The 26,061-nt window shown below is 36.7% G+C and overlaps 1 protein-coding gene across 2 annotated transcripts in view; it reads right to left on the reverse strand.

Annotated features, from left to right (window-relative positions):
- Nucleotides 1–7,344: 7,344 nt before the first annotated feature.
- The window catches only part of TTC39B (tetratricopeptide repeat domain 39B), a 427,267-nt gene continuing 408,550 nt past the window's right edge, over nucleotides 7,345–26,061 (reverse strand). For both annotated transcript variants that reach the window (XM_053702578.1, XM_053702579.1), the window contains 2 exons: nucleotides 13,260–13,376; nucleotides 7,345–7,783 (listed from right to left, as the gene is read on the reverse strand). In XM_053702578.1, coding sequence (XP_053558553.1) covers nucleotides 7,687–7,783; nucleotides 13,260–13,376 — 214 coding nt within the window. In that variant the 3' untranslated portion in view covers nucleotides 7,345–7,686. The remainder of the gene's footprint in view (nucleotides 7,784–13,259; nucleotides 13,377–26,061) is intronic.

Here is a 26,061-nt window from a genome sequence, read left to right on the forward strand (position 1 = left end):
GCACTCAACCACTTGTAAGAGAGGAGACGGCACAAAGATAACCCCACATTCTCGCCTGGCTCTACATCTAACCTGTGCAATGTCAAACCTGCAGCGGATAAATGTGCCTGGAGTTCGGACCACCACCAGCAAGCAACGTAAAAAGAAACCGGTAACAGAGGAGGTTTGATCTATTGTCAAAGGAGGCAAGAGTAGGAAAGTGCAGCGACCCACACATGCAGAGAAACTGAGCATTCACAGGTGGGACCTAAGCAGTTTGTTTGTCCAATGCCATCATCCTCTGCCAAGATGGTATGTGAGCCCATTTAATAACCCTGCAGATGGAAGTCCTCAAAAAAGAGATGGCATAGGGTGAGGTAAATATGGGTAATACTATATTCTTCAAAACCCAAGCATAGAAGTATGTTGTTATTGTTGGTATCTGTATTTTGTTTGAGTTACCTATATATAGCTATGTTACTTTTTATATTGAATAGGTATGTATTTTATACCACTGCCCATACAGCAGACCTATAAGTTAAGTTACACTAAGAAGCTGACTGAAACTAACATAATTAGTCCAGAACTTAAATATATCTATCTCACTACCCTCTCTCATTTAACTTATTGATTTAATCTAAGTGACGTGCTTCCAGCGGCCGAGGTAGCACGCTTGCATTACCCTAAAGGAGAGGGTACACTACTTACTGCATCAAACCCAGACCATAAGGAGAGATTCAATATATATATATATATATATATATATATATATATATATATATATACATAAATAGATGCCATACTATCAATAACATAGCTTCTCATCAGCATATTATAGAGCGATATCTATTAGCCAGGTTATAGATTTCAGATCAGATATTGTGATTGCATATATTATCTGGGATATTATCTAGAGTGTATACAAGGGGTTCTGTCTGTCTCAGTAACCTTTGTAGATGCCCAAGTAACCCCTGGCGCAGAATTATATTTATTACCCATAAATTTGCTCCGGAAAAATAGTACCCTGTCCACCCCTCTATACAGCCTCCTCTAGGGTAATGATCTTATTTGTGACAGTCCCCTGCTCCCTTCAATCCTTTTAATTTTTAAAGTATTACACTTTATCCTCCTACAGTTTTATATAGATCATGCTAATGTTAATAGTTCCACAAAATCTAATTTGACCTTATGCATTGGTGATCTTGTGTTTCAAAGTTTGTTCTTAAGATGCGCATATCTTTAATGTCAGCATTCTGTTTTGCATTTTTTTATCTTATCTAATATTTCTATCATCACAGGTTGTATAGTTTATGAGGGCCTTAAAGTCTTTTCTAATGACATGACGGCATCCGTTAGGCTTGAGCCCACACTTAATGAATACATAAACCTGCTATATACATTATATAAAAAATTTTTAAAAAACAGAGCGATTTCCTGACCTTATGGGTTACACTAAAAAGTTTAAAATAGTTAATAATTTTAGGGATCAGCATTATTATGTTATAAATCCTCAACTTTCTATAGTTTTAATGTGGAGATATAGGTTTGGTCATAGTCTGGCATGTTTCCTCATAGTATTTTTTGATGCAACTCATTTTTACAGATATAACCATCTGGTCATTGCACTTTAGTTTTTTTACTTTTAGTCCACACATATTACTTCTTGAACAAAAGTGGATGTTTTTTTAACCCTCTGCATGACCTCAGGTATAATACACCCCCATTTATTTTTTTCCTCCCTCTCCTGCCCCTCTTCTCCCGGGGTATTACTCTTGTGATCCAATATAATGCCTATTAAGGTGTACACTTGGAATATAGGGGTATTAATTCTCCAATAAAAAGAGAGGCTATTTTGACACATTTGCGTAGACTAGGTAGGGTGAGTGAGCTTCAGTACATATCTCATAGTAGCTCTAGCAGAGGCATAGCAATTTGTTTGGGAAACGTACGGCAGTTGAAATTTTTAAAACTATAAAAAGACCCAGAGGGGAGATTTTTAATTGTACAAGCTAAGTTAGAGTCTAACATTTACACACTTTGTAATATTTATACACCTAATCAAACAGTTTTGGAATACTCTCATACATAATTTATTACCTTATCTAGATTCTCACATAATTCTGGGGGGTGATTTCAATGTGGTTCCTAACCCACTATATTACAGGTCAGGTGGTCTGGGAGGTCCTCAGGGACCTGGGAAAAAATACTCTGGGAAATTTGAGAAACAGATCTTTTCCAGATTGACCTCTGAGCTGATGGTTGGAGACATTTGGAGATTACGTCATCCCACAGAAAATGATTATACATGCATATCCAAGGCCAAAGCCTCCAGTTCGCGAATAGACCTCTTTTTGATCTCAGACACCTTAATTCCTAGAATTCAGGCAGACAAAATTCATGATGTTCTTTTATCAGATCACACTTCAATGGAAATCGATATTGAAACTACTTCCCAACCCTCAAATTCGAACACGCAGCAATTTCCTTTGTATCTTCACAAATCAGAAACATTTTTCAAATTTTTAATGCATGCCTAGACTGATTTCTGTACTGACAATAAAGATCATATTTCTAATCCAGAGCTGTTCTGGGAAACATCCAAGGTGGTTCTATCAGGTAACAATTTCATATATGGCTCACCAACGTGGAGAAATTAAAAAAAAGTTTACTTTCTCTTGGCAAAGATATAGCTCACTCTTATCAAATTTACAGAGAGACTAAATCCAAAGGCAACTTTAACACTTATTTAACAGCCAAATCCACACTGGATACATTTCTTGAAAGCCAGGCAGCCTCAAGTCTTCTCAAGAAAAATGCTACGTATCTTCGCTTTGGTAACAAATCTGGTAAGCTTATGGCCTCTTTGGTCAACAAAAAGAATATTGCTTCACTCACATATCAAGGGAAAAATCATACAAATACTAGTGATATAGCTAAAAGCTTGGCCCATTTTTTCACATTCCCTTTATTCTAGGCAATCGGAGCCTGACCCTTCGGTTTGTTGATCCTTTTGGGAAACAATCCAATTACATCAGCTTTCACGAGAACAATTGGACAACTTAAATTCCCTAATAATGGTAGAGGAGCTGCAGAGTACTATAACCTCCATTGCTATCGGTAAGGCAGCAGGCCCTGATGGCCTTCCCATAGAATTCTACAGAAATCTAACACCTCAAGTATCCCCAATTCTAGTTAAGTTATTAAATAGTTATTTTCAAAATGATTTTAAACCGTCCACAACTTTTTCTTCAGCTCATATTACACTTATACCCAAACCTGGCAAGGATAATTCGCTGCCAGAGTCTTACCGTCCGATCTCGCTACTTAATTCGGATTATAAAATATATATGAAGATTTTGGCTAATCATCCTTATTACCTAGTTTACTACACCCAGATCAAACGGGATTTGTCACCGGTCGCTCTTCAGTGGTTAATCTGCGAAGAGTGCTGCATATTATTAATCACTATTGGCATGTAGAATCAGAGACGCCGGTGGATTCAGAGTCGGAGGCCTTCTTGCTGTCATTGGATGCCGAGAAGGCCTTTGACCGAGTCGAGTCATCTTCTGAACTCAATGGAACACTTCAATATTCGTGGTTCGTTCCTTAGAGCCATATCCAATATATACTCAACCCCAATAGCTAGAATCCTGGTTAATGGGTTTTTCTCAAAGGATATCCACTTACAAAAGGGTACCAGGCAGGGATGTCCCCTCTTATTTGACCTGGCCCTAGAACCCTTAGCACAGAAACTTCACTATTCGTATCCAGGCATTAATGTTAATGGCTCATCCCATCATCTTGCCTTGTATACAGATGACATGCTTCTATTAATAAATAATCCTAAACTAAACATCCCCAAAATTCTAGAAATCATTACCCTCTTTGGATCCTTTTCGGGATACAAGGTTAATATGGCTAAATCTGAACTCTTATGGTTACAGAGATCCCCACTTCAAGAGATTATATACCCCTTCAAAGTAGTCATGATCTTTCTTACTTATCTAGGAATATTTCTACATTGTAATCCCCATCATATCTATGATTTAAATGTTGCCAAACAATGTATTCAGGCTAGTGTGCAGCTGGATAACTGGAAGGCTTTTCCACTTTCCTTATCAAGCCGAATAAACCTAATAAAAATGGTTATCCTTTCCCGCATTTTTTTACCTCCTACTCATGCTACCCTTTCTTCAACATAAAAAAGATCTCTCTAGGCTTAAGCGAGCGGTTCAACTTTTCTTTGGAAATATAAAAAAAACATGCATAGCAGCGCACAAACTTCAACTTTCCTTCCTCAATGTAGGGTTAGGCCTCCCTGATTTTAGGCTTTACAACTGGTCTGCCCTTGTTAGACTAGTAATTGATTGGCAACTTAATACAGCTCATTTTTGCCATAGTGATTTAGAAAAAGCAGTCTTGGGGCAGGTCAACCTAGCCTACGTTCTGTATATTAGTCCAGGCAAGCTACCTCCACATGTTAAATCTAATATATAAGGATCCTTTGTGAGCTTGGTCGCTTGTCTTGCAACATTTAAAAGTTATTTACCCCTCCCCTAAATACATACTCCTCCTAGAGAATCTGGATTTTCCGGCAGGATCCGACTCAATGCTGTTTCGGTTTTGGAAGATCAGAGGTTTTGGGGTGGTTGGGGACCTCTTAGACCAGACCACTCATACATTAAAATCTTTTCAGGAACTTAGAAATCAGTTCAACATTCCTCACACACAGTTTTATGCATACATACCTGCAGGCTAGGCATTATGTTAACGGCCTTAAAGATAAATATGAATGCTTCTGGAGCTCCTCACCTTTAGTAATCACTCAAACTTAGTTTAAAGTGGGAAATTTCTCCATCTCAGGTATTTACTTAACATTATTACATAAAAAAAGTGTCTGGTTTACAAGAAGCCCTCTTAGAGAAGTGGAAATTAAGAATTGGGGACCTTACGATAGTAGAGCTCAGGAAGAGTTTTGCAATTGCTAAAAAAGCTACCTTATCTCAGTTAATAGAATCTCAAATTCACTTCATTCACCTAGATTATCTAACTCCCAAGCGCATAGCTCACTGGAATAAATCTATTAATAATCAGTGTCTCAAATGCGCCTTCCCCTCCCCAGATTTCTATCACAATTTTTTCTATTGCCTAAAAATCGAACGTTTTTGGAACAGAGTGCAGTTCTGGTTACATAAGACCTTTTGGTTGCCCTAAACTTTACCCCATTATAACATTAATTAACCTCTTAGCTAGACAATGTATCCTATCCTTATGGATCGATAGAAAGACTAACACTTGCTCATCTCCCACACAAATTATGGACCACCTGCTCTTTGAGTAACATGACACTAAAGTAGACGTTATACAAAGACTTCCACCATTTTTGAAGAAATGGGAAACCTACCTCAAAACATTGGATCCTGTACTCCAAAGACAAATTGTATCCCCTTTCTTGCAAACTGAATGTATGCTATCCGCTTCTCTGAGGGGCGAATGGTCCACACTTTATAACACATAACCCCACAATAGGATTGACCTAACATTCTATTGGCTGTTCCAATCAGCCAATGGAATGCAAGGTCAATCCTATTGGCTGATTGGATCAGCCAATCGGATTGAACTTCAATGCGATTGGCTGATAGCATCAGCCAATAGGATTTTTCTACCTTAATTCCGATTGGCTGATAGGATTCTATCCGCCAATCGGAATTCAAGGGACGCCATCTTGGATGACGTCATTTAAAGGAACCTTCATTCTTCATTAGGACTTCGTTTGAAGAGGATGCTCCGCATCGGCTGGATTGAAGATAGACCCGCTCCGGAAGGATGAAGATAGAAGATGCCGTCTGGATGAAGATTTCTGCCGTCTGGAGGACCTCTTCTGCCCCGATCGGATCAAGACTTCGGACCTTCTGGAGGACCACTTGTGTCTGGCTGGGTGAAGACGGCTCAAGGTAGGGTGATCTTCAGGGGGTTAGTATTAGGTTTTTTTAAGGGGGGATTGGGTGGGTTTTAGACTAGGGGTTTGTGGGTGGTGGGTTGTAATGTTGGGGGGGTATTGTATTTTTTTTTACAGGTAAAAGAGCTGATTACTTTGGGGCAATGCCCCGCAAAAAGGCCCTTTTAAGGGCTATTTGTAATTTAGTATAGGGTAGGGAATTTTTTTTATTTTGGGGGGATTTTTTATTTTATTAGGGGGATTAGATTAGGTGTAATTAGTTTAAAATTCTTGTAATTCTTTTTTTATTTAGTGTTTATTTTAGTGTTTGTTTTTTTCGTAATTTAGTTTATTTAATTGTAATTTATTGTAGGTAGTTTAGGTAATTAGTTTAATAATAGTGTAGTGTTAGGTGTAATTGTAACTTGGGTTAGGATTTATTTTACAGGTAATTTTGTACTTATTTTGGCTATGTAATTATTAAATAGTTAATAACTATTTAATAACTATTGTACCTAGTTAAAATAAATACAAAGTTGCCTGTAAAATAAAAATAAATCCTAAGCTAGCTACAATGTAACTATTAGTTATATTGTAGCTATCTTAGCGTTTATTTTATCGGTAAGTATTTAGTTTTAAATAGGATTAAGTTATTTAATTATGTTAAATTAATTTCGTTTAATTTAAATTATATTTAAGTTAGGGGGGGTTAGGGTTAGACTTAGGTTTAGGGGTTAATAACTTTATTATAGTGGCGGCGGCAGATTAGGGGTTAATAAATTTAATATAGTTGCGGCGACGTGGGGGGGCAGATTAGGGGTTAATAACTATAATGTAGGTGTTGGCGATGTTGGGGGCAGCAGATTAGGGGTTTATAAGTATAATGTAGGTGGTGGCGGTGTCCGGAGCGGCAGATTAGGGGTTAATAATATAATGTAGGTGTCAGCGATAGCAGCAGATTAGGGGTTAATAAGTGTAAGATTAGGGGTGTTTAGACTCGGGGTTCATATTAGGGTGTTAGGTGCGTACATTTTCTTTCCCCATAGGAAACAATGGGGCTGCGTAAGGAGCTGAACGCTGCTTTTTTGCAGGTGTTAGTTTTTTTTTCAATCAGCTCAGCCCCATTGTTTCCTATGGGGAAATCGTGCACGAGCAAGTTTTGGCAGCTTACCGCTACCATAAGCAACGCTGGTATCGAGGTGAGATGTGGAGCTAAAAATTCAGCGTTGTTTAAAGGGAGCGGTAAGAAAAAAAAAGGAGCATTAGCACTGCACAGCCTTGCCGACAAAACTCGTGATCTAGCCGAATGTGTATTGAATTTTCTGGAATTCATATTGTGCCATAAATTAAACCTCTAAAAAAAAAAAAATCTTTTTACTTTATAACTCTTCAAAAGCTGTAAATAAGATAAAAAAATGAAAAAAAAACTTTTTTTAAATCAGACTTTATTGCATCAGCAAGTGTCTTATTCAAGTCTGAATGGACATAAATTATTCTCTTTGATGAAACAAAATATATATAAACTTTATTTCTTCAGTTGTACTTTTAAAGTATAGAACGTTGTATATATTTATATATATATATTTATATATTTATAGTACAATCACCATAGAAAATAGCTAAATGGAACAACAGATCAAATGACACAGGATAACAGTCATTACAGTTATAAATCATCTAGTTTAGAAGTCTTCTTTTCCTTCAACATGATTACATTCACAGAATCTAACATCTGAAATGCCTCCATACAAACTGCCATTCACATTATGTCACGGAGTTGATGCTGGGGAGCCTTTCAGACTGCTGAGTGCTGCATGAATCCTAAAGTGTAATCGGGATTCCATTGAGTAGTCTTTATAGTTGTTTCTGAAAGACATAGAGGCTGGTTAGAGTGATACGCCTGTACTCACGTTTTACCCGATTCCTGCACCTACAGACTAGCATTTACTCATACACAACAGAATATAATGTAAAATATTTATTAGTCAGCTATTTACTGTACACACTTTAGGTTTAGGGCTGGTGTGGAGAAGGAACTTTTTTTTAAAATAAGCAGGAAACAGTCAAGGAACAACAGTGAAGATGCAATCATTAGTGGGGTCATTTTAGTTTATTTAAAGACTTAAATATTTTTTTGATCAATGATAGTTAAAGGGACAGTCTAGGCCAAAATAAACTTTCATGATTCAGATAGGGCATGTAATTTTAAACAATTTTCCATTTTACTTTTATCACCAATTTTTGGTATTCTTAGTTGAAAACTTAACCTAGGAGGTTCATATGCTAATTTCTTAGACCTTGAAGGCCACCTCTTTTCTGAATGCATTTTAACAGTTTTTCACCACTACAGGGTGTTAGTTCATGTATTTCATATAGATAACACTGTGCTCATGCACGTGAAGTTATCTGGGAGCAGGCACTGATTGGCTAAACTGCAAGTCTGTCAAAACTGAAATAAAGGGGCAGTTTGCAGAGGCTTAGATACAAGATAATCACAGAGGTTAAAAGTATATTAATATAACTGTGTTGGTTATGCAAAACTGGGGAATGGGTAATAAAGGGATTATCTATCTTTTAAAACAATAAAAGCTCTGGTGTAGACTGTCCCTTTAAGATCAATGATAATCTTGATATCTAACAAACATATAATGTGTCAAAATGTGAACAATTTGCATCTCTACGTATCTATGAATTTATACAGTACACAAACAGGACAAACCCTGCTATGCTGTGTTTTGGAGCCTATAGGGACAAGAGAATAAAGACACAAAACAAACATGTAAAGAACATGAAACAGAGGGAGTGTGACGGTTAGACAATACTTAGAGGGGATAGAATAGCAAAACAATTATAATATAGATGTATGTGCACATATACATATATATATATTTTTGTCTATGATTAAGGCACTCTTGCCGAAACCGGTCAAACTGACAGGGTGCTGTTGGTTCTTTCTTTGATCTTATTTTATGTTGTCCTGTTCTTAAAATAAATACCCTGGTTGGTATTTCAGCTTTGAGGCTCGCTGGATTTTATTTGAGAGATATAGATATATACATACACACACACATATATATATATATATATATATATATATATATATATATACACACATACAATATATATATATATATATATATATACACACATACAATATATATATATATATATATATATATATATATATATATATATATATATATATATATATATATATATATATATATATATATATATATATATATATATATATATATAAAAAAATAAATAAATAAATATAGTCCCATAGATGAGCACTCTCACTTCCAAATTCAGCTGCCAGGGTTCTAGTGAATAGTAAATATCAGTAACAAAAGCTTGCACTCACTGGTCTTTCCAAACACCAAACATTTATTGTAACGTTTCGGAGACAGAGTATCCCCTTCCTCAGACAAAGTGAAATGGCAATACATGCAATATAAAGAGCAAACAAAGTGATAAAGTGATAAAGATAAACAAAGTGATAAAGATCTTGAAAAAGGCTCTATAGGAGCTGAAACGCGTAGATTGTATTTGGTGAACTATGAGTATAAAACAAACTACAAACTATTGAATGCAAACTGAAAAAGCTTGGAATATCTCAGCAGATAACGATCCCTGAAAGGTGAAAAAGGTGCAAAGGTATATACCTAAAAACAAGGTGCTGACATAACCTGGAAATAATACTACCACTGAATAAGTGTGAACCCTTTTGGCCGCAGGAAGAGATCTGACAACCGGAAAGAACGCTAAAATTTCCAAGCGTGTTAACAGAAGGCAAGGTAACAAAAGATCTATTAGGCCATACAGGGGCGTGAATAAGTGGTAGAAGAAGTATTAAAGCACTGTCTAAAAAGGTAATATCTGCACTTACACTGTTTTGGAGAAAATCAATAAGGACTGTGTGGCACTGGCATTCGGTTTGAAATAAACTACACACAAAGTATTTCATTTTCAATCTAACTGGGAAAATTTAACCGAGACATTTTGCTTGCAAAATTTGTCACAACTATTGGATATAAAATTTTGCTATAAGAAAAACTTGATTGATATAGCAGATAATCGTTGCTAAATTTGAATTGTGTGCAACGAGTACATAAGGATCCTACTGGCCAGTAGAGAACACGTGACTGTTAGGGTTCACGTACATGTAGACGGTCATTCATTGAAATCAGAGAGGAAAGTTTTTGCTGTTTGCTTGTTTTTAAATTGTTTTTGTGGAGTGCGCACTCTTTATTATGTTATTTGTTGAGTAATAGGATATATTTTAGATGCATTTTAAGAGTCTAGAAATAAATACGATTTTTAATTTACATCTCGTACTATTATTTGTGATAACGATATCCGTTATTAATTACATATGAACTAATGGTTTAACTTGTTTGGCAGTTTGAAAATCAATAGTCTTAATTATTTAAGGACATTATAATTATTATACATGATTTATTTTCCAATATATTATCCACTTTACTGTTAGTGTCTTCAGCCTAGGGTTAGAGCGCTTCTCATAATCTTTATTTATTAATTTTAATCATTTTATTACTGTATCACAGGCGCAGTTTTTGAGAAGTTTGACACGGATTTCCTAGTGTGTGTTATTATTTTCTGTATTGATATGGGCCAAAGCCTGAACAATACCATGAATTAGCAATCTTCATATGAAATAAAACTGCCAGTTTTCAAACAGCAGATTTCTGCTTTTTTAGCTAGGCCCTATTCCAGACTATCCTGTAAGAACGGCAAAATCCTAGGAATTCTATAAGAATGACAGGAAGAACCATGATCTATACACCAATAAAGGCCTTCCCAACCTTATGACACATTTTACTGGTTACAAGCCTAAATTAAGGATTCAATCATTAAAACAGAGAAACCTCTATGTCTAAGGACTAACAGTTCAATTTCCATGGCATCAAGTTCAGAGATCCGGATGGAAAAACAGATCTTGAGAGAGAAGGTCTGACCACAGAGGAAGAGGCCAAGGAGGACAGCTGGACATTGAACTAGATCTGTATACCAAATCCTGCAAGGCCAAGTTGGGGAAATCAAGATTACTTTAGATTTATCTAGGCTTATCTTGGAGATCACTCTGGGAAGAAGAAGTCGTCCCAGAGGAGAAAATAGATAAGCAAGATGAAATGACTAAGGAGCTACTAGTGCATCCACAAACTTTGCCTGAGGGTCCCCGGACGTTGCAAAGTACCTGGGAAGTTTGTTGTTCGAATGAGAAGGCATCAGATCTATCTCTGGGAGACCGCAAAGACACAAAATCTGATTGAATACATCTTGGTGAAGCAACCATTCCGCTGGATGTAGAGATTGACGACTGAGAAAGTCTGCTTCTCAGTTGTTCACTCCTGGAATATGAATTGCAGAGACTAGACAGGAATTTATTTCTGCCTATGAGAGAATTTGAGACACTTCCCTCATGGCTAGGGAACTGTGAGTTCCCACCTGATGGCTTAAATGAACTACTGCTGTGACATTGTCTGTTGAAAAGGGAGTTTCATCTCAGTTTCCAAACAGACGCCAAGCCTGAAGAGCCCTCAAAATAGCATAAAGTAGATTTCTAGAATATTTATTGGCAACCTCGCCTCCTGAGGATCCCAAACTCCCTGTGCTTGCGCAGAGCCCCCCCCCCCCCCCCAACCTTTAAAGACTTGTATCTGTAGTGATCACAGTCCAGGTAAGACAAGCAAAAGAAGCCCTCTGAATAATGAACTGATGATCCAGCCACCAAGTCAGAGACAGACTTACTGAGATCCAGAAAAACATTTTGAGATAGCAGTGTGTGAATCCCTCCACCACTGACAAAGATTACAAACTGAAGAGGCCTTGTGTGAAAATGAGCAAATGGAATTGCTTTTGAAGCTGCAATCATGAGACCCAGAACTTCCACATAAAGAGAAACAGTGAGAAAAGAGAGAGAATGAAAGTTCAGACAAGCAGACACCAGATTTAACCTTCTCTGCTCTGTTAGAGAAAGACTCATGGAGACAGACTCTATTTGAAATCCCCCAAAAAGTTAACTTTTTTTTTTTAGAAACCAAAGTACTCTTTAGAAAATTGATCCAACATGTTGTTGAAAAGACAACAGCAGTCTGTTGGTATGAGATTCTGCTAAAGGTAAAGATGGAGCTTGAACCAAGATATTGTCCAGGTAGGGAAACACTGCAATACCCTGAAATCACAGACAATAGGCACCCAGCAATTTTGTGAATATTCTTGTAGCCAGACCAAATGGTTGAGCAACAAACTGAAAATGCTTGTCTAGAAAGGCAAACCTCAGAAACTGGTAATTTTCCCTGTGTATTGGAACACTATGATAAGCATCCTATAAATCTATTGTGGACATAAAGTGACCTTACTGAACAAAAAGGCATTACCAACGTGTTCAGAGATTTCAGAGATTTCAGTTTCTTTGGAACAATAAAAAGATTTGAATAAAATCCCATCCCCTGTTCCTGCAAAGAAACTGGAACAATCACTCCCATAGCTTCCAGATCTGAGACAGGTTATGGAATAGGAGTAAACTGAACACCCATGGAAGGAGGTAAAATACTAGTCCCTGCGAACAATTATGGAAGGTCTGTGACAGATTTCCCATGGGGCAAAAAAAGAGCCACAAACCATACCCTATATATGTCCCTCTGACAAGCACTGTACTCTGTGGGGAAACCAAGCCTCAATACAGTCTGAGGCTCCTCTCTCCGAAGAATGAAGATGTGCATTTCATTCTTCAACCACCAGTGGAAGCAAAGTGGCAAGGAAAAGTAATTCCCAGGAGTAATGGATCATGGACTCTCACCACCTGTATGAGATATATATATATATATATATATATATAAATCAGACAGGTAAATATGTATAGCTAAAAAAAGAATTAAAGATTATTTAGTTTGTCTTACATTTATTACAGGAAATGTTATATGTTTCCATGGGAAAATGTCATTTTTAGTAGTTTACATTTTTTTCAAGGGGTAACATTTTCATGCAATTTTGGCTACATGAAAGCTTCCCTAGTACAGCTATAAGCAGTTGATTTCTTTGTGGTTTCTTTAAATTCAGTTATTATTAATGTACACATCAAACACATTAAATCAGTTACCACATTGTACAAATAAGCACAATATGTCTAGCATTTTGTTTGAAGTATTTCTTAAAATACAGCAAATTGTCCTGGCCTCTACATAAGCAAAATAACCTTTAGAGTGGATTTAATAGAATCTAAAAGATTTTTTGGTATTTGCTGTTCACTTTCCATGAAATGTTATAGGCAAATTTTTATTTCTGTGCTGCTTGTTATTTTCCTTTAAGTACTTACTTTGCTGTTTCAATATATCTGATTGCTTTGTCAAAATCTCCTTGCTGTTTGTGCAACAGCCCCAGCTCATAAAAGGTAAACGGAAGCAAGTAGTGATCATACTTCAGTCTCTTCTCACTATAAAGACACAAAGTCATTATTACAAAAGAGTAAAGGCTAAATGAGTGTATTATTATTACAGAAAATGTATTTTATTTAATAACTGGCATAACAGAGGAGGCAGTTGTAATAGCTACTGTATTGAGGGTTCATGCTGAAAAATTGAGTCTTAAATATTGTATTGCGGAACAACCAGATATATAGAGAGATGGGATTAAAATTATGGTCATGATAAATTTCAGGCTAGATACAGATTTATATTTTAACTTCTATATTCAAAATGTGATACATGTCAGGAACATATAATTGTATAGGTCTGTGCTTATATAAGCGCCAACGAGAGCGATAGAAAACATATTGATACAATATTTGAGATAGACTATATTTCATAAGAATACTTAGTAAGAGAAATAAAATATAAGAAAAGTCTAAAAAAAATATATATAAAAAAAGATACAGGTACATTTTAAAACAGTTTACAGAACTTAAATAAAAAATTGGTATAATGTTGGTAAAACCCTACATTCTATATGCTGAGAATATTTAAAACAATGCATAAAAAGGTATTTCTTTAAAGGGTTCGTGTTTCTTCAATATGTAAATGTGCTTATGTAGTCACACTGTCTTGGCAAGACCATGAGCCGCTTTATTTAATTGTACAATAAAAGATAATGATTATTTTGTGTATGTGAAAGCAATGCATTCAAAATTTAGAAACAAATATTGACAACAGGTAATAAGAAGGCCCATCTGAAGCGTAAGCTAAATTCATTTTCCAGAAAGCCTTATTCATATACCAGACATTCTTGAACTGTCCAAATTATCTCAAGGCTCCACCAAACATTATTTCTACAAGACTTTATGACCTTAATTCAACATCCCGATTAGATGTCAACTGCTAAATCTTGCATTTGAGAATAAAAAGCCAAATGTGTATCTTAGTATTGGCTTATGTTACACTGGTTGTTCAGTTAATAGCACATTAACTGCAAAATAATGGAAAATTCATTAAAGGTAATAATTAACAGTGGCTCCAATTATTTCTATGGCACATGCAAAATACTGTTTGCATTAGAAAACTCTTATAAGTAATTAAGTGCTCTTACTCTTCTATAGCTACCACATTTTTACGGACACTGGCTTAGAGGTGTCATGGAATATGGATTTATTCTCTTTATGCACATGCACAATAGAAACTACAGCTGAGACAGTGATTACTTTTACAAGAAGAATTTTAAAGGGACATGAAACCCAAATATAGTCTCATTATTTAGAAAAAGAATGCCATTTTTAAACCAACTTTCCAATTTACTACTACTCACTAATTTTCTTTATTCTCTTGATATCCTTTGTTGAAAAAGCATATCTACATAGGCTCAGTAGCCGATTGGTAGCTCCACATAAATGCCTCGTGTGATTGGTTCACTCATGTGCATTGCTATTTTGACAACAAAGCAACATTAGATAATAGAAGCAAATTGTAATGTTGTTTAAAATTGTATTTTCGATCTGAATCCTGAAATAATTATTTTTGGTTCCATGTCCCTTTATCTAATTGACGTCTGCTACTAAAATGTTTCCAAACTAATGTGCATTTGAAATTTTGAAAACAAAAACATAATTTATGTAAGAACTTACCTGATAAATTAATTTCTTTCATATTGGCAAGTGTCCCCGAGCTAGTGACGTATGGGATATACAATCCTACCAGGAGGGGCAAAGTTTCCCAAACCTCAAAATGCCTATAAATACACCCAGCACCACACCCACAATTCAGTTTAACAAATAGCCAAGTAGTGGGGTGACAAAAAAAGGAGTAAAAAGCATCAAAATAAAGAATTTGGAAATAATTGTGCTTTATACAAAAATAATAACCACCATAAAAAGGGTGGGTCTCATGGACTCTTGCCAATATGAAAGAAATAAATTTATCAGGTAAGCTCTTACATAAATTATGTTTTCTTTCTTGGAATTGGCAAGAGTCCATGAGCTAGTGACGTATGGGATAGTAATTCTCAAGATGTGGAACTCCACAGAAGAATCACTAGAGAGGGAGGGATAAAAATAACAGCCATTTTCCGCTGAAAAAATTAATCCACAACCCAAAATATAAGTTTATTCTCATAAATTGAAAAAAAAAAACTTAAACATAAGCAAACAAATCAAACTGAAATAGCTGCCTAAAGAACTTTTCTACCAAAAACTGCTTCCATGGAAGCAAATACATCAAAGCAGTAGAATTTAGTAAATGTATGCAAAGAAGAACAAGTTGCTGCTTTGCAAATCTGATCAACTGAAGCTTCATTCTTAAAAGCCCACAAAGTGGAAACTGATCTAGTAGAATGAGCTTTAACCAAGATGCCAAGGAAAAGGCAGAAGCCTTCTGACCTTTCCTAGAACCAGAAAAGACAACAAATAGACTAGAAGTCTTCCTGAAATCTTTAGTAGCTTCAACATAATATTTCAAACCTCTTACAACATCCAAAGAATGTAAGGATCTCTCCAAAGAATTCTTAGGATTAGGACACAAAGGAGGAACAACAAAACGGCCTTATCCTTATCTAGCAGAAGAGATTGCCAAAAGGAACAACACTTCTAAGAAAGTAATTTAATGTCCAAAGAATGCATAAGCTCGAAAGGAGGAGCCTTTTAAGCCTTCAAAACCAAATTAAGAATCCAAGGAGGAGATATTGATTCAATGACAGGCTTGATACGGACCAAAGCCTGTACAAAACAGTGAATATCAGGAAGCTTAGCAATTTTTCTGTGAAATAAAACAGAAAGAGCAGAGATTTGTCTCTTCAAGGAACTTGCAGACAAACCTTTATCCAAACCATTCTGAAGAAACTGTAAAATTCTAGGAATTCTAAAAGAATGCCAGGAGAATTTATGAGAAGAACACCATGAAATATAAGACTCCCAAACTCGATAATACATCTTCCTAGAAACAGATTTACTAGCCTGTAACATAGTATTATGAAATCCAAGCTGCAGCAGCACTGTATGACAAAATATTTATTTAAGCCAGAAAAATATTACGTTTCGGACCATTGTCCTTAATCATGTATAAAATCACACTGACACATACAGGCTTCTTATACCTATAGCCCCTCACACTTAATTACAGACCCACACCTGTCTTCACCTACCTATTTTAATTACCTCACTAGCTCCCTCTATTGTTTAACAAACCTCCTATTCATTGTAATATACAATTATAACTGCAAATTTTTACATAATGTTACTTAGTACATAATGCTTCTTCATTTTTATACATACATAGGATAAACCACATACAAATAAGATATCCTAGTGATTTTTTTATCGCAAACAGCATATTTAGTAATATCCTTTCTTGATCCAACTAAGAGTTAACCATTTAAAAGATGCTCCAGTCCATCTCTATTCATGCCTCTTGGCCACATTGTACCTAGTGTATAAATCCAGAACAATTCTCTTTGTTTGAGATTTTTCTCCCTATTGCCACCCCTCCTAGGTTTCCCAACCTGATCAATAATTTGAAATCTTATTTGACTTAGGCTATGGCCTGCAGTCAAAAAATGGTGGGTCACAGGTGCATCTAGGACTCCTGTCCGTATGCTACTCTTGTGTTGATTCAACCTTTCTCGCACCTTACGGGTGGTCTCTCCTACATAGCCCCACCCACAGGGGCACTTAATTAGATATATGGCATATTCTGTATTGCAGGTAAAAAACCCTCTAATCCAAAATTTCTTGCCTGTATGTGGGTGGGAAAATGTGGAGCCCCGCATCATGTTATTGCAATTGTTGCAGTTTAAACAGGGGAAACAACCGTTGTTCTTTTTATCAATGTAACTCTGTACTTTCCTCTTGCTTGATCCTATGTTACCTCTTTTATAGGCAGGCATAGGCAATACTTGGAATTCTTTCACATTCGGGTTACAATCACTTAGTACCCTCCAATGTTTCCTTATAATTCCTTGTATCTTATTGCTAAGAGGGGAAAACTTACTGACAAAAACCATCCAATCTAGCTGTTCTTTCGTTTTAGTTTTTTGTTCTAACAGTTTTTGTCTTGGGGTCTCCAATGCATGGTTTATACCCTCCTGTATTAATTCAGGTGGGTAACCTCTCTTAGAGAACGCATTCCCAATCTCACTGAGCCTCTCCAATGCCAAGCTTTCATCTGATACAATACACCTTACACGCAAAAATTGGCTTTTTGGCAAGGACCGAGTGAGAGTGGGAGGATGTGCACTATCATAGTGCAACAAATTGTTGCAATCAGTTCTTTTCTGTACAGGTCCACTGACAATGTATCACCAGATTTATACACTTTAGTATCCAAAAAAATGTATGCTCTCTTCACTGTGGACGAGTTTAAATTTAATACTAAGGGTGGCATTATTCAAGTCCTCAAAAAACTTTTCCAGGGTTCCAATGTCGCCCAACCACATACCGAACACGTCATCTATATAGCGCCACCATGTGGCACCATATAGAATAAATAAAGGGTGACTATATACTACCTGTTCCTCAAATACATTCATAAAAATGTTCGCATATGTGGGGGCAACATTGGAACCCATGGCTGTGCCCTGGAGTTGCAGAAAATACTCATCCTGGAAAAGGAAATAATTGCATCTCAATACAATACCCAGCAATTCAAGCACAACATTTCTTTGCTTTTCACTTACACCTGTATCATTGCTAAGTACTCTATTGATTGCTCCAATACCTGCTTCGTGTGTAATGGAGGTGTACAGACTTACTACATCCATACTATACAAAATCCCCTTTCCTTCACTTAATTCTAGGCCTTGTATTTTATTCAGGAAATCACCTGTATCTTTTATATGGGAATTAGATCCCACAAACGGTCTTAAAAACTTATCTAGAAAGATAGAGGCATTGGACAGGATTGAACCGATTCCAGCCACAATAGGGCGTCCTGGTGGAGATACCTTGTCCATATGAATTTTAGGTAAAGTATATAGGACAGGTGTTATTTCTTCAGTCTCCAATAGGAATCTAGCCACATCCTGTCCAATAATACCTCCCCTTTCTGCTTTGGAAACACAGTTTTCAATTTCTTTTTTAATTTCAAATTTGGGATTTCTTGTCAACAGTTTATACACCTTTTCATCTGCCAATTGTGTTTTAATCTCCTGGACATTAAAATTCCTTGTCTAAAAGGACAGTTGCACCACCCTTATCCTTAATGATAATCCCCTTGTTGTCACTTAATTTTTTTAAAGCAGCCTTATCCTTTTTGGTAAAATTCACTTTTCTATTCACCTTAGTACCTTTACATTTTTTCTCTAGATTTTCAATATCTCTATCTACTAGTTGTATAAAGGTTTGCACACTAGGGTTGACCTGCGTTGGTGTAAAGTTACTTTTATTTCTCAGATTAAACGTAGATAAATCTAGTGTTTCAGCACATGCATTTTCCTTGGCCGCTACCTTATCACAGCATGAAAAAAAACTTTTTAACTTTACTGATCTATAAAACCTATGCAAGTCTTTGCGCAATTCAAACATATCACATTCACCTGTGGGACAAAATGATAGTCCTTTGTTTAGAACTTGTTCTTCCTCCACGGTTAGTTGCGCCTTGCTAAGGTTTACAGTCATTTCTTCTGACTGCGTGTTACTGCTCGTTGTTTGTTGCCACTCGTACCAGCTCCTTTTCCGCCTGTGGTGATGCTTCCCCCCTCTGCGTGTCCGCCTTGTCTGACATCTTCCTCTGAGTCCCCCGACGCCGATTCGGAAGAGGAGCTTTGCGTACCCGACTGGTCATTCTGTTTGCTAGACCTATTGCGTCTGTTTCTTCTTCCGCCGGAAGTACCACCAAACCTCCTTCCGGTCCGATCTCCTACTCGCTCCCCTCTCCATCGAGAGGTTAGTTACCCACCTGAATTAATACAGGAGGGTATAAACCATGCATTGGAGCCCCCAAGACAAAAACTGTTAGAACAAAAAACTAAAACGAAAGAACAGCTAGATAGGATGGTTTTTGTCAGTAAGTTTTCCCCTCTTAGCAATAAGATACAAGGAATTATAAGGAAACATTGGAGGGTACTAAGTAATTGTAACCCGGATGTGAAAGAATTCCAAGTATTGCCTATGCCTGCCTATAAAAGAGGTACAAATCTTAAAAAGGTAAGGGCTGACATAGGATCAAGCAAGAGGAAAGTACAGAGTTACATTGATAAAAAGAACAACGGTTGTTTCCCCTGTTTAAACTGCAACAATTGCAATAACATTTTCCCACCCACATACAGGCAAGAAATTTTGGATTAGAGGGTTTTTTACCTGCAATACAGAATATGCCATATATCTAATTAAGTGCCCCTGTGGGTGGGGCTATGTAGGAGAGACCACCCGTAAGGTGCGAGAAAGGTTGAATCAACACAAGAGTAGCATACGGACAGGAGTCCTAGATGCACCTGTGACCCACCATTTTTTGACTGCAGGCCATAGCCTAAGTCAAATAAGATTTCAAATTATTGATCAGGTTGGGAAACCTAGGAGGGGTGGCAATAGGGAGAAAAATCTCAAACAAAGAGAATTGTTCTGGATTTATACACTAGGTACAATGTGGCCAAGAGGCATGAATAGAGAGATGGACTGGAGCATCTTTTAAATGGTTAACTCTTAGTTGGATCAAGAAAGGATATTACTAAATATGCTGTTTGCGATACAAAAAAATCACTAGGATATCTTATTTGTATGTGGTTTATCCTATGTATGTATAAAAATGAAGAAGAATTATGTACTAAGTAACATTATGTAAAAATTCTCAGTTATAATTGTATATTACAATGAATAGGAGGTTTGTTACACAATAGAGGGAGCTAGTGAGGTAATTAAAATAGGTAGGTGAAGACAGGTGTAGGCCTGTAATTAAGTGGGAGGGGCTATAGGTATAAGAAGCCTGTATGTGTCAGTGTGATTTTATACATGATTAAGGACAGTGGTCCAAAATGTTGTAATATTTTTCTGGCTTAAATAAATATTTTGTCATACAGTGCTGCTGCAGCTTGGATTTCATGTTATTATTGAGGGTTTTTGGTATAGACCCTAGCAGCTTGCACGGATAAAGACCTTCACTGAGTGCTGAACAATAATCTACTGTGATTGGAACTGTAACATAGTATTAATCACTGAGTCAGAGAAACCTCTATGACTAAGCACTAGGCATTCAATTTCCATACCTTCAAATTTAATGATTTGAGATCCTGATGGAAAAACGAACGTTGAGACAGAAGGTCTGATCATAAAGGAAGTGGCCAAGGTTGGCAACTGGACATCCGAACAAGATCTGCATACCAAAACCTGTGAGGCCATGCTGAAGCTACCAGCAACGCAAACGATTGTTCCATGATGATCTTGGAAATCACTCTTGGAAGAAGAACTAGAGGCGGGAAGATATAAGCAAGTTGGTAACACCAGGGAACAGCTAACGCATCAACCGCCTCCGCCTGAGGATCCCTGGACCTGGACAGGTACCTGGAAAGTTTCTTGTTTAGATGGGAAGCAATCAGATCTATTTTTGGAAGACCCCACATCTGAACAATCTGAAAAACATCTGGATGGAGTGACCACTCCACCGGATGTAAAGTCTGACGGTTGAGATAATCCGCTTCCCAATTGTCTACACCTGGGATATGAACCGCAGAAATTAGACAGGAGCTGGATTCCACCCAAGCAAGTATCCGAGATACTTCTTTCATAGCTTGGGGACTGTGAGTCCCACCCTGATGATTGACATATGCCACAGTTGTGATATTGTCTGTCTGAAAACAAATGAACAGTTCTCACTTCAACAGAGGCCAAACCTGAAGAGCCCTGAAAATAGCACAGAGTTCTAAAATATTGATTAGTAACCTAGCCTCTTGAGATTTCTAAACCCCTTGTGCTGTCAGAGATCCCCAGACAGCTCCCCAACCTGAAAGACTTGCATCTGTTGTGATCACAGTCCAGGTTGGACGAACAAAAGAGGCCCCTTGAACTATACGATGGTGCCACAATAACCCGTTCTCTGATTACAGAGAGTAGGGCACCGAGAACCTTTGAAATGATTCTTGGAGCTGTCGCTAGGCCAAATGGAAGAGCGACAAATTGGTAATGCTTGTCTAGAAAAGAGAATCTCAGAAACTGAAAATGGTCTGGATGAATCGGAATATGAAGATATGCATCCTGTAAGTCTATCGTGGACATATAATGACCTTGCTGAACAAAAGGCAGAATAGTCCTTATAGTCACCATTTTGAAAGTTGGCACTCTTACAAAACGATTCAAAATTTTCAGATCCAGAACTGGCCTGAATGAATTTTCTTTCTTTGAGGCAATGAATAGATTTGAATAAAACCCCAGACCCTGTTCCTGAAACGGAACTGGTATGATTACCGTGAAAGCACCAGGTCTGAAACACACTTCAGAAAAGACTGAGCCTTTACTGGATTTGCTGGGATGCATGAGAGAAAAAATCTTCTCACAGGTCTTATTCTGAATCCTATTCGGTACCCTTGAGAGACAATACTCTGAATCCATTGATTTTGGACAGAATCTGCCCAAATATTTTGGAAGAATCTTAATCTGCCCCCTACCAGCAGAACTGGAATGAGACTTCCTGCAGACTTGGAAGCTGGCTTTGGTTTCTTAAACGGCTTGGATTTATTCCAACTTGAAGAAAGTTTCCAATTGGAACCAGATTCTTTGAGGGAAGGATTGGGTTTCTGTTCCTTATTTTGTCGAAAGGAACGAAAACGGTTAGAAGCTTTAGATTTACCCTTATGTCTTTTATCCTGAGGGGAAAAAAACTCCCTTCCCCCAGTGACAGTTTAAATAATTGAATCCAACTGAGAACCAAATTAATTTTTACCTTGGAAAGAAAGATAGTAATCTAGATTTAGATACCATATCAGCATTCCAAGATTTAAGCCACAAAACTCTTCTAGCTAAAATAGCCAAAGACATAGATTTAACATCAATTTTGATATCAAAAATGGCATCACAGATAAAATGATTAGCATGTTGAAGCAAGCGAATAATGCTAGAAAAATCAGGATCTGTTTCCTGTTGCGCTAAACTTTCCAACCAAAAAGTTGATACAGCTGCAACATCAGCCAAAGAAATGACAGTCCTGAGAAGATAGCCAGAATATAAATACGCTTTCCTTAGATAAGATTCAAGTTTCCTGTCTAAAGCGTCCATAAAGGAAGTACTATCTTCCATAGGAATAGTAGTACGTTTGGCAAGAGTAGAAATAGCCCCATCAACTCTGGGGATCGTTTCCCAAAACTCCAAACTAACTGCTGGCAAAGGATACAATTTTTTTTAAATCTTGAAGAAGGGATAAAAGAAGTACCAGGCCTATTCCATTCCTTAGAAATCATATCAGAAATAGCATCAGGAATTGGAAAAACCTCTGGTGTAACCGCAGGAGGTTTATAAACATAGTTTAAACGTTTACTAGTTTTAATATTAAGAGGACTAGTTTCCTCAATATCCAATGTAATCAACACCTCTTTTAACAAAGAACGAATATACTCCATTTTAAATAAATAAGATTTGTCAGTGTCAATATCTGAGGTAGGATCTTCTGAATCAGATAGATCCTCATCAGGAGGAGGATAATTCAGTATGTTGTCGGTCATTTGAAATTTCATCAACTTTATGAGAAGTTTTAAAAAGACTTAACGTTTATTAGAAAACGGGTTAGCAGACAAAGCCTTCTGAATCGCATCAGCAACAAAATCTTTTATATTCACAGGAATATCATGTACATTAGATGTTGAAGGAACAACAGGCATTGTACTATTACTGATGGATACATTCTCTGCATGTAAAAGCTTATCATGACAACCATTACATACCACAGCTGAAGATATAATCTCTACAAATTTATAACAGATACACTTAGCTTTGGTAGAACTGTTATCAGGCAGCAGGGTTCCAACAGTGGTTTCTGAGCAGGATCAGATTGAGACATCTTGCAAATGAAAGAGAAAAAAAAACATATAAAGCAAAATTATCAATTTCCTTATATGGCAGTTTCAGGAATGGGAAAAAATGCAAACAGCATAACCCTCTGACATACAAAAAGGCAAGAGGCACATAGGAATAGGGTTTTAAATAATGAAATTATTTGGCGCCAAGTATGACGCACAACGTAAAATGAAACATTACATAGGCATGGCTTGTGACCGCTGTGTTTCCTGGAGTATTTGATTAAAAAAACACTCAGCTCCACCACAAGCGCTGATGAAAGAGACCGGTAGGCCATTCCTGGGAGACTCTGAGACATCAGCATGCTGACTGCTGCAAAGGTCAGCCTGCCCATTAGCAACTGACTCAAATAAGTGCATAAAAGAATTGTGAAAAATGTTCTTACTCTATATTGGCTTATCCTCCCACATGATTACACTATGAGGCGCCCCTTATCTTTTTTCACTACAGACAAACCATCACACCGATGGTTTCAAGTGGAGCTGCCCGGGAGTTATATTGACTATCTCTTCTGTCTTTTTAGACTGCAACCTTTATTATAAAATATATATATATATATATATATATATATATATATATATATATATATATATATATATATATATATATATATATATATATATTAAACATTTTATTTTTCTAGTACAGTTAGTACGCTCCCTATTGATATCCTTTTTGGACATTATCTCACTTGTTAAATATCTGCCTTACTACATCTACCCTGGTCAACTGTAGGTGCTATTGTTAGAAAGTTGCATGCTCTATATGATTCATGAAAGAAAAAAATGTGGGTTTCATATCCCTTTAACCGTAATCTACTTGGGCAGCAGGTATACCAAGTCCCTCTACCCCTTGAGACATATACAGAGAAACAAATCCCCTCATCAAAAAGCCTGGACCGAATGCACAGCTGGCAGAAATAAAAGCTTTGCAGTAATCCATCTGCAGACATACTACTATCCATAATATAAAAGGGAAAAAGAAGCAAGAATAGGCAAACAATTGTATTCTCAATGTGTATTCCAGACCAGAACTGTATTATTTGAACACAGAGGGTACAGGAAACAAAGCAAAAATAACAAGCAGGTTGGAAAACCCCAGGCATTATTTAACCTGCTGTTGAAGGATAATGCTGTAAACTGACATGGAATATCTATGAGTGAACCACAGTCCATTAATACACTGGAGCAACGCCAGGGAGAACTACTTATCAACTCAATCTGGCTGGACTGCTGCACCACAGAGAATTCTGAATAGGTAGAAAACTAAATTGACTCAAGTAGGGAGGGGGGTATATATATATATATATATATATATATATATATATATATATATATATATATAAAACTTCACAAGTGAAAATGAAAAACTGGCACATCTCCTTGAGTTACAAATTAAAATGTTCTTTATTTAGGTCACTTTAAAACAAGCAGGTATTGCAAAGCCAAGGAATAGGCTTTACATGTTTCGGCATTTCAGCCTTACTCATAAGCGTAATTCAAAGTAAAACAACATTAAAATAAATAGAGCTTGCCCCTCATGTATGCTTGAAAGTGCCAATTGTGTATGAAAAATAACCCACTCACCCATTTATGGATAGCTCAATGGTCACTCTTTTCTTCCGTTTACAGTGTAATTTCTAGCTATATTGCCATTGACATTATGAAGGGGTAATCTTTTTTTCCCTTTCCAATTGTAACCTATTCTTACCTGCATATTGACAATCCATTTATTGCACACACACACAAAAAAGGTGTGTTAACTCTTTGGGTATGTACTACAATTCAATGTACTAATTGATCGATTTAGTATTTCTATTTTCAATACCATTAATGTATCTATTTTCAATTATCTGAGCAAGTACCAACAGAATTGAATATTGCTTTTATTATTGTTCAATATATTTTGTTTTGCCACACACACATCTAGGTTGGGTACCTTTATTTACCCCTATTCCACCTTAAATCATTTTTTTCAGGTATGGTTAGTCACATGATAATTATCATCCAATAGGTGAGGGGCAAGCCCTATTTATTTTAACGTTGTTTTACTTTGAATTACGCTTATGAGTAAGGCAGAAATCCCAAAACATGTAAAGTGTATTCCTTGGCTTTGCAATACCTGCTTGTTTTAAAGTGACGTAAATAAAGAACATTTTAATTTATAACTCAAGGAGATATACCAGCTTTTCATTTTCGCTTGTGAAGTTATCTACTTTCCCTGACCGGCACGGCACCTCCGAGTTACATTGTGGATCAGCTGTCCTTGTGACGTCTTGCTGGGAGTTCCGTTACTGGGCAATCATTGGAGGAGTGTGATACGTGGAACCCGGAAGAAATCTGGAGCCCAGGTACAGATACAGCAGGAGCGCATACTGAAGAAAATGCAAGTCGCTTTGTGCTGAGTCCTGTGGAGCAGATCTGTCTCATTACCGGGGGTGGTGAGTAACTGTCCTTCGGTTTTTTGTGGCTCTATTCTGCTGTTATATAGGTCGCACTTGTATCCAGGCTAGGTACATGGGAAACTAGGACTGTTTCTTATCGTTTATACATGTGTATGCGCTCCTAACTTTACAATACCCAGCAAACACACCTTCCAACATTACTGTGGACGGAGCTGGGTTGTGACTCATCTATTTTTTGTTATATATATATATATATATATATATATATATATATATATATATATATATATATATATATAT

This window comes from Bombina bombina, chromosome 2, assembly GCF_027579735.1.
Source record: "Bombina bombina isolate aBomBom1 chromosome 2, aBomBom1.pri, whole genome shotgun sequence".
NCBI classification, from domain to species: domain Eukaryota; kingdom Metazoa; phylum Chordata; class Amphibia; order Anura; family Bombinatoridae; genus Bombina; species Bombina bombina.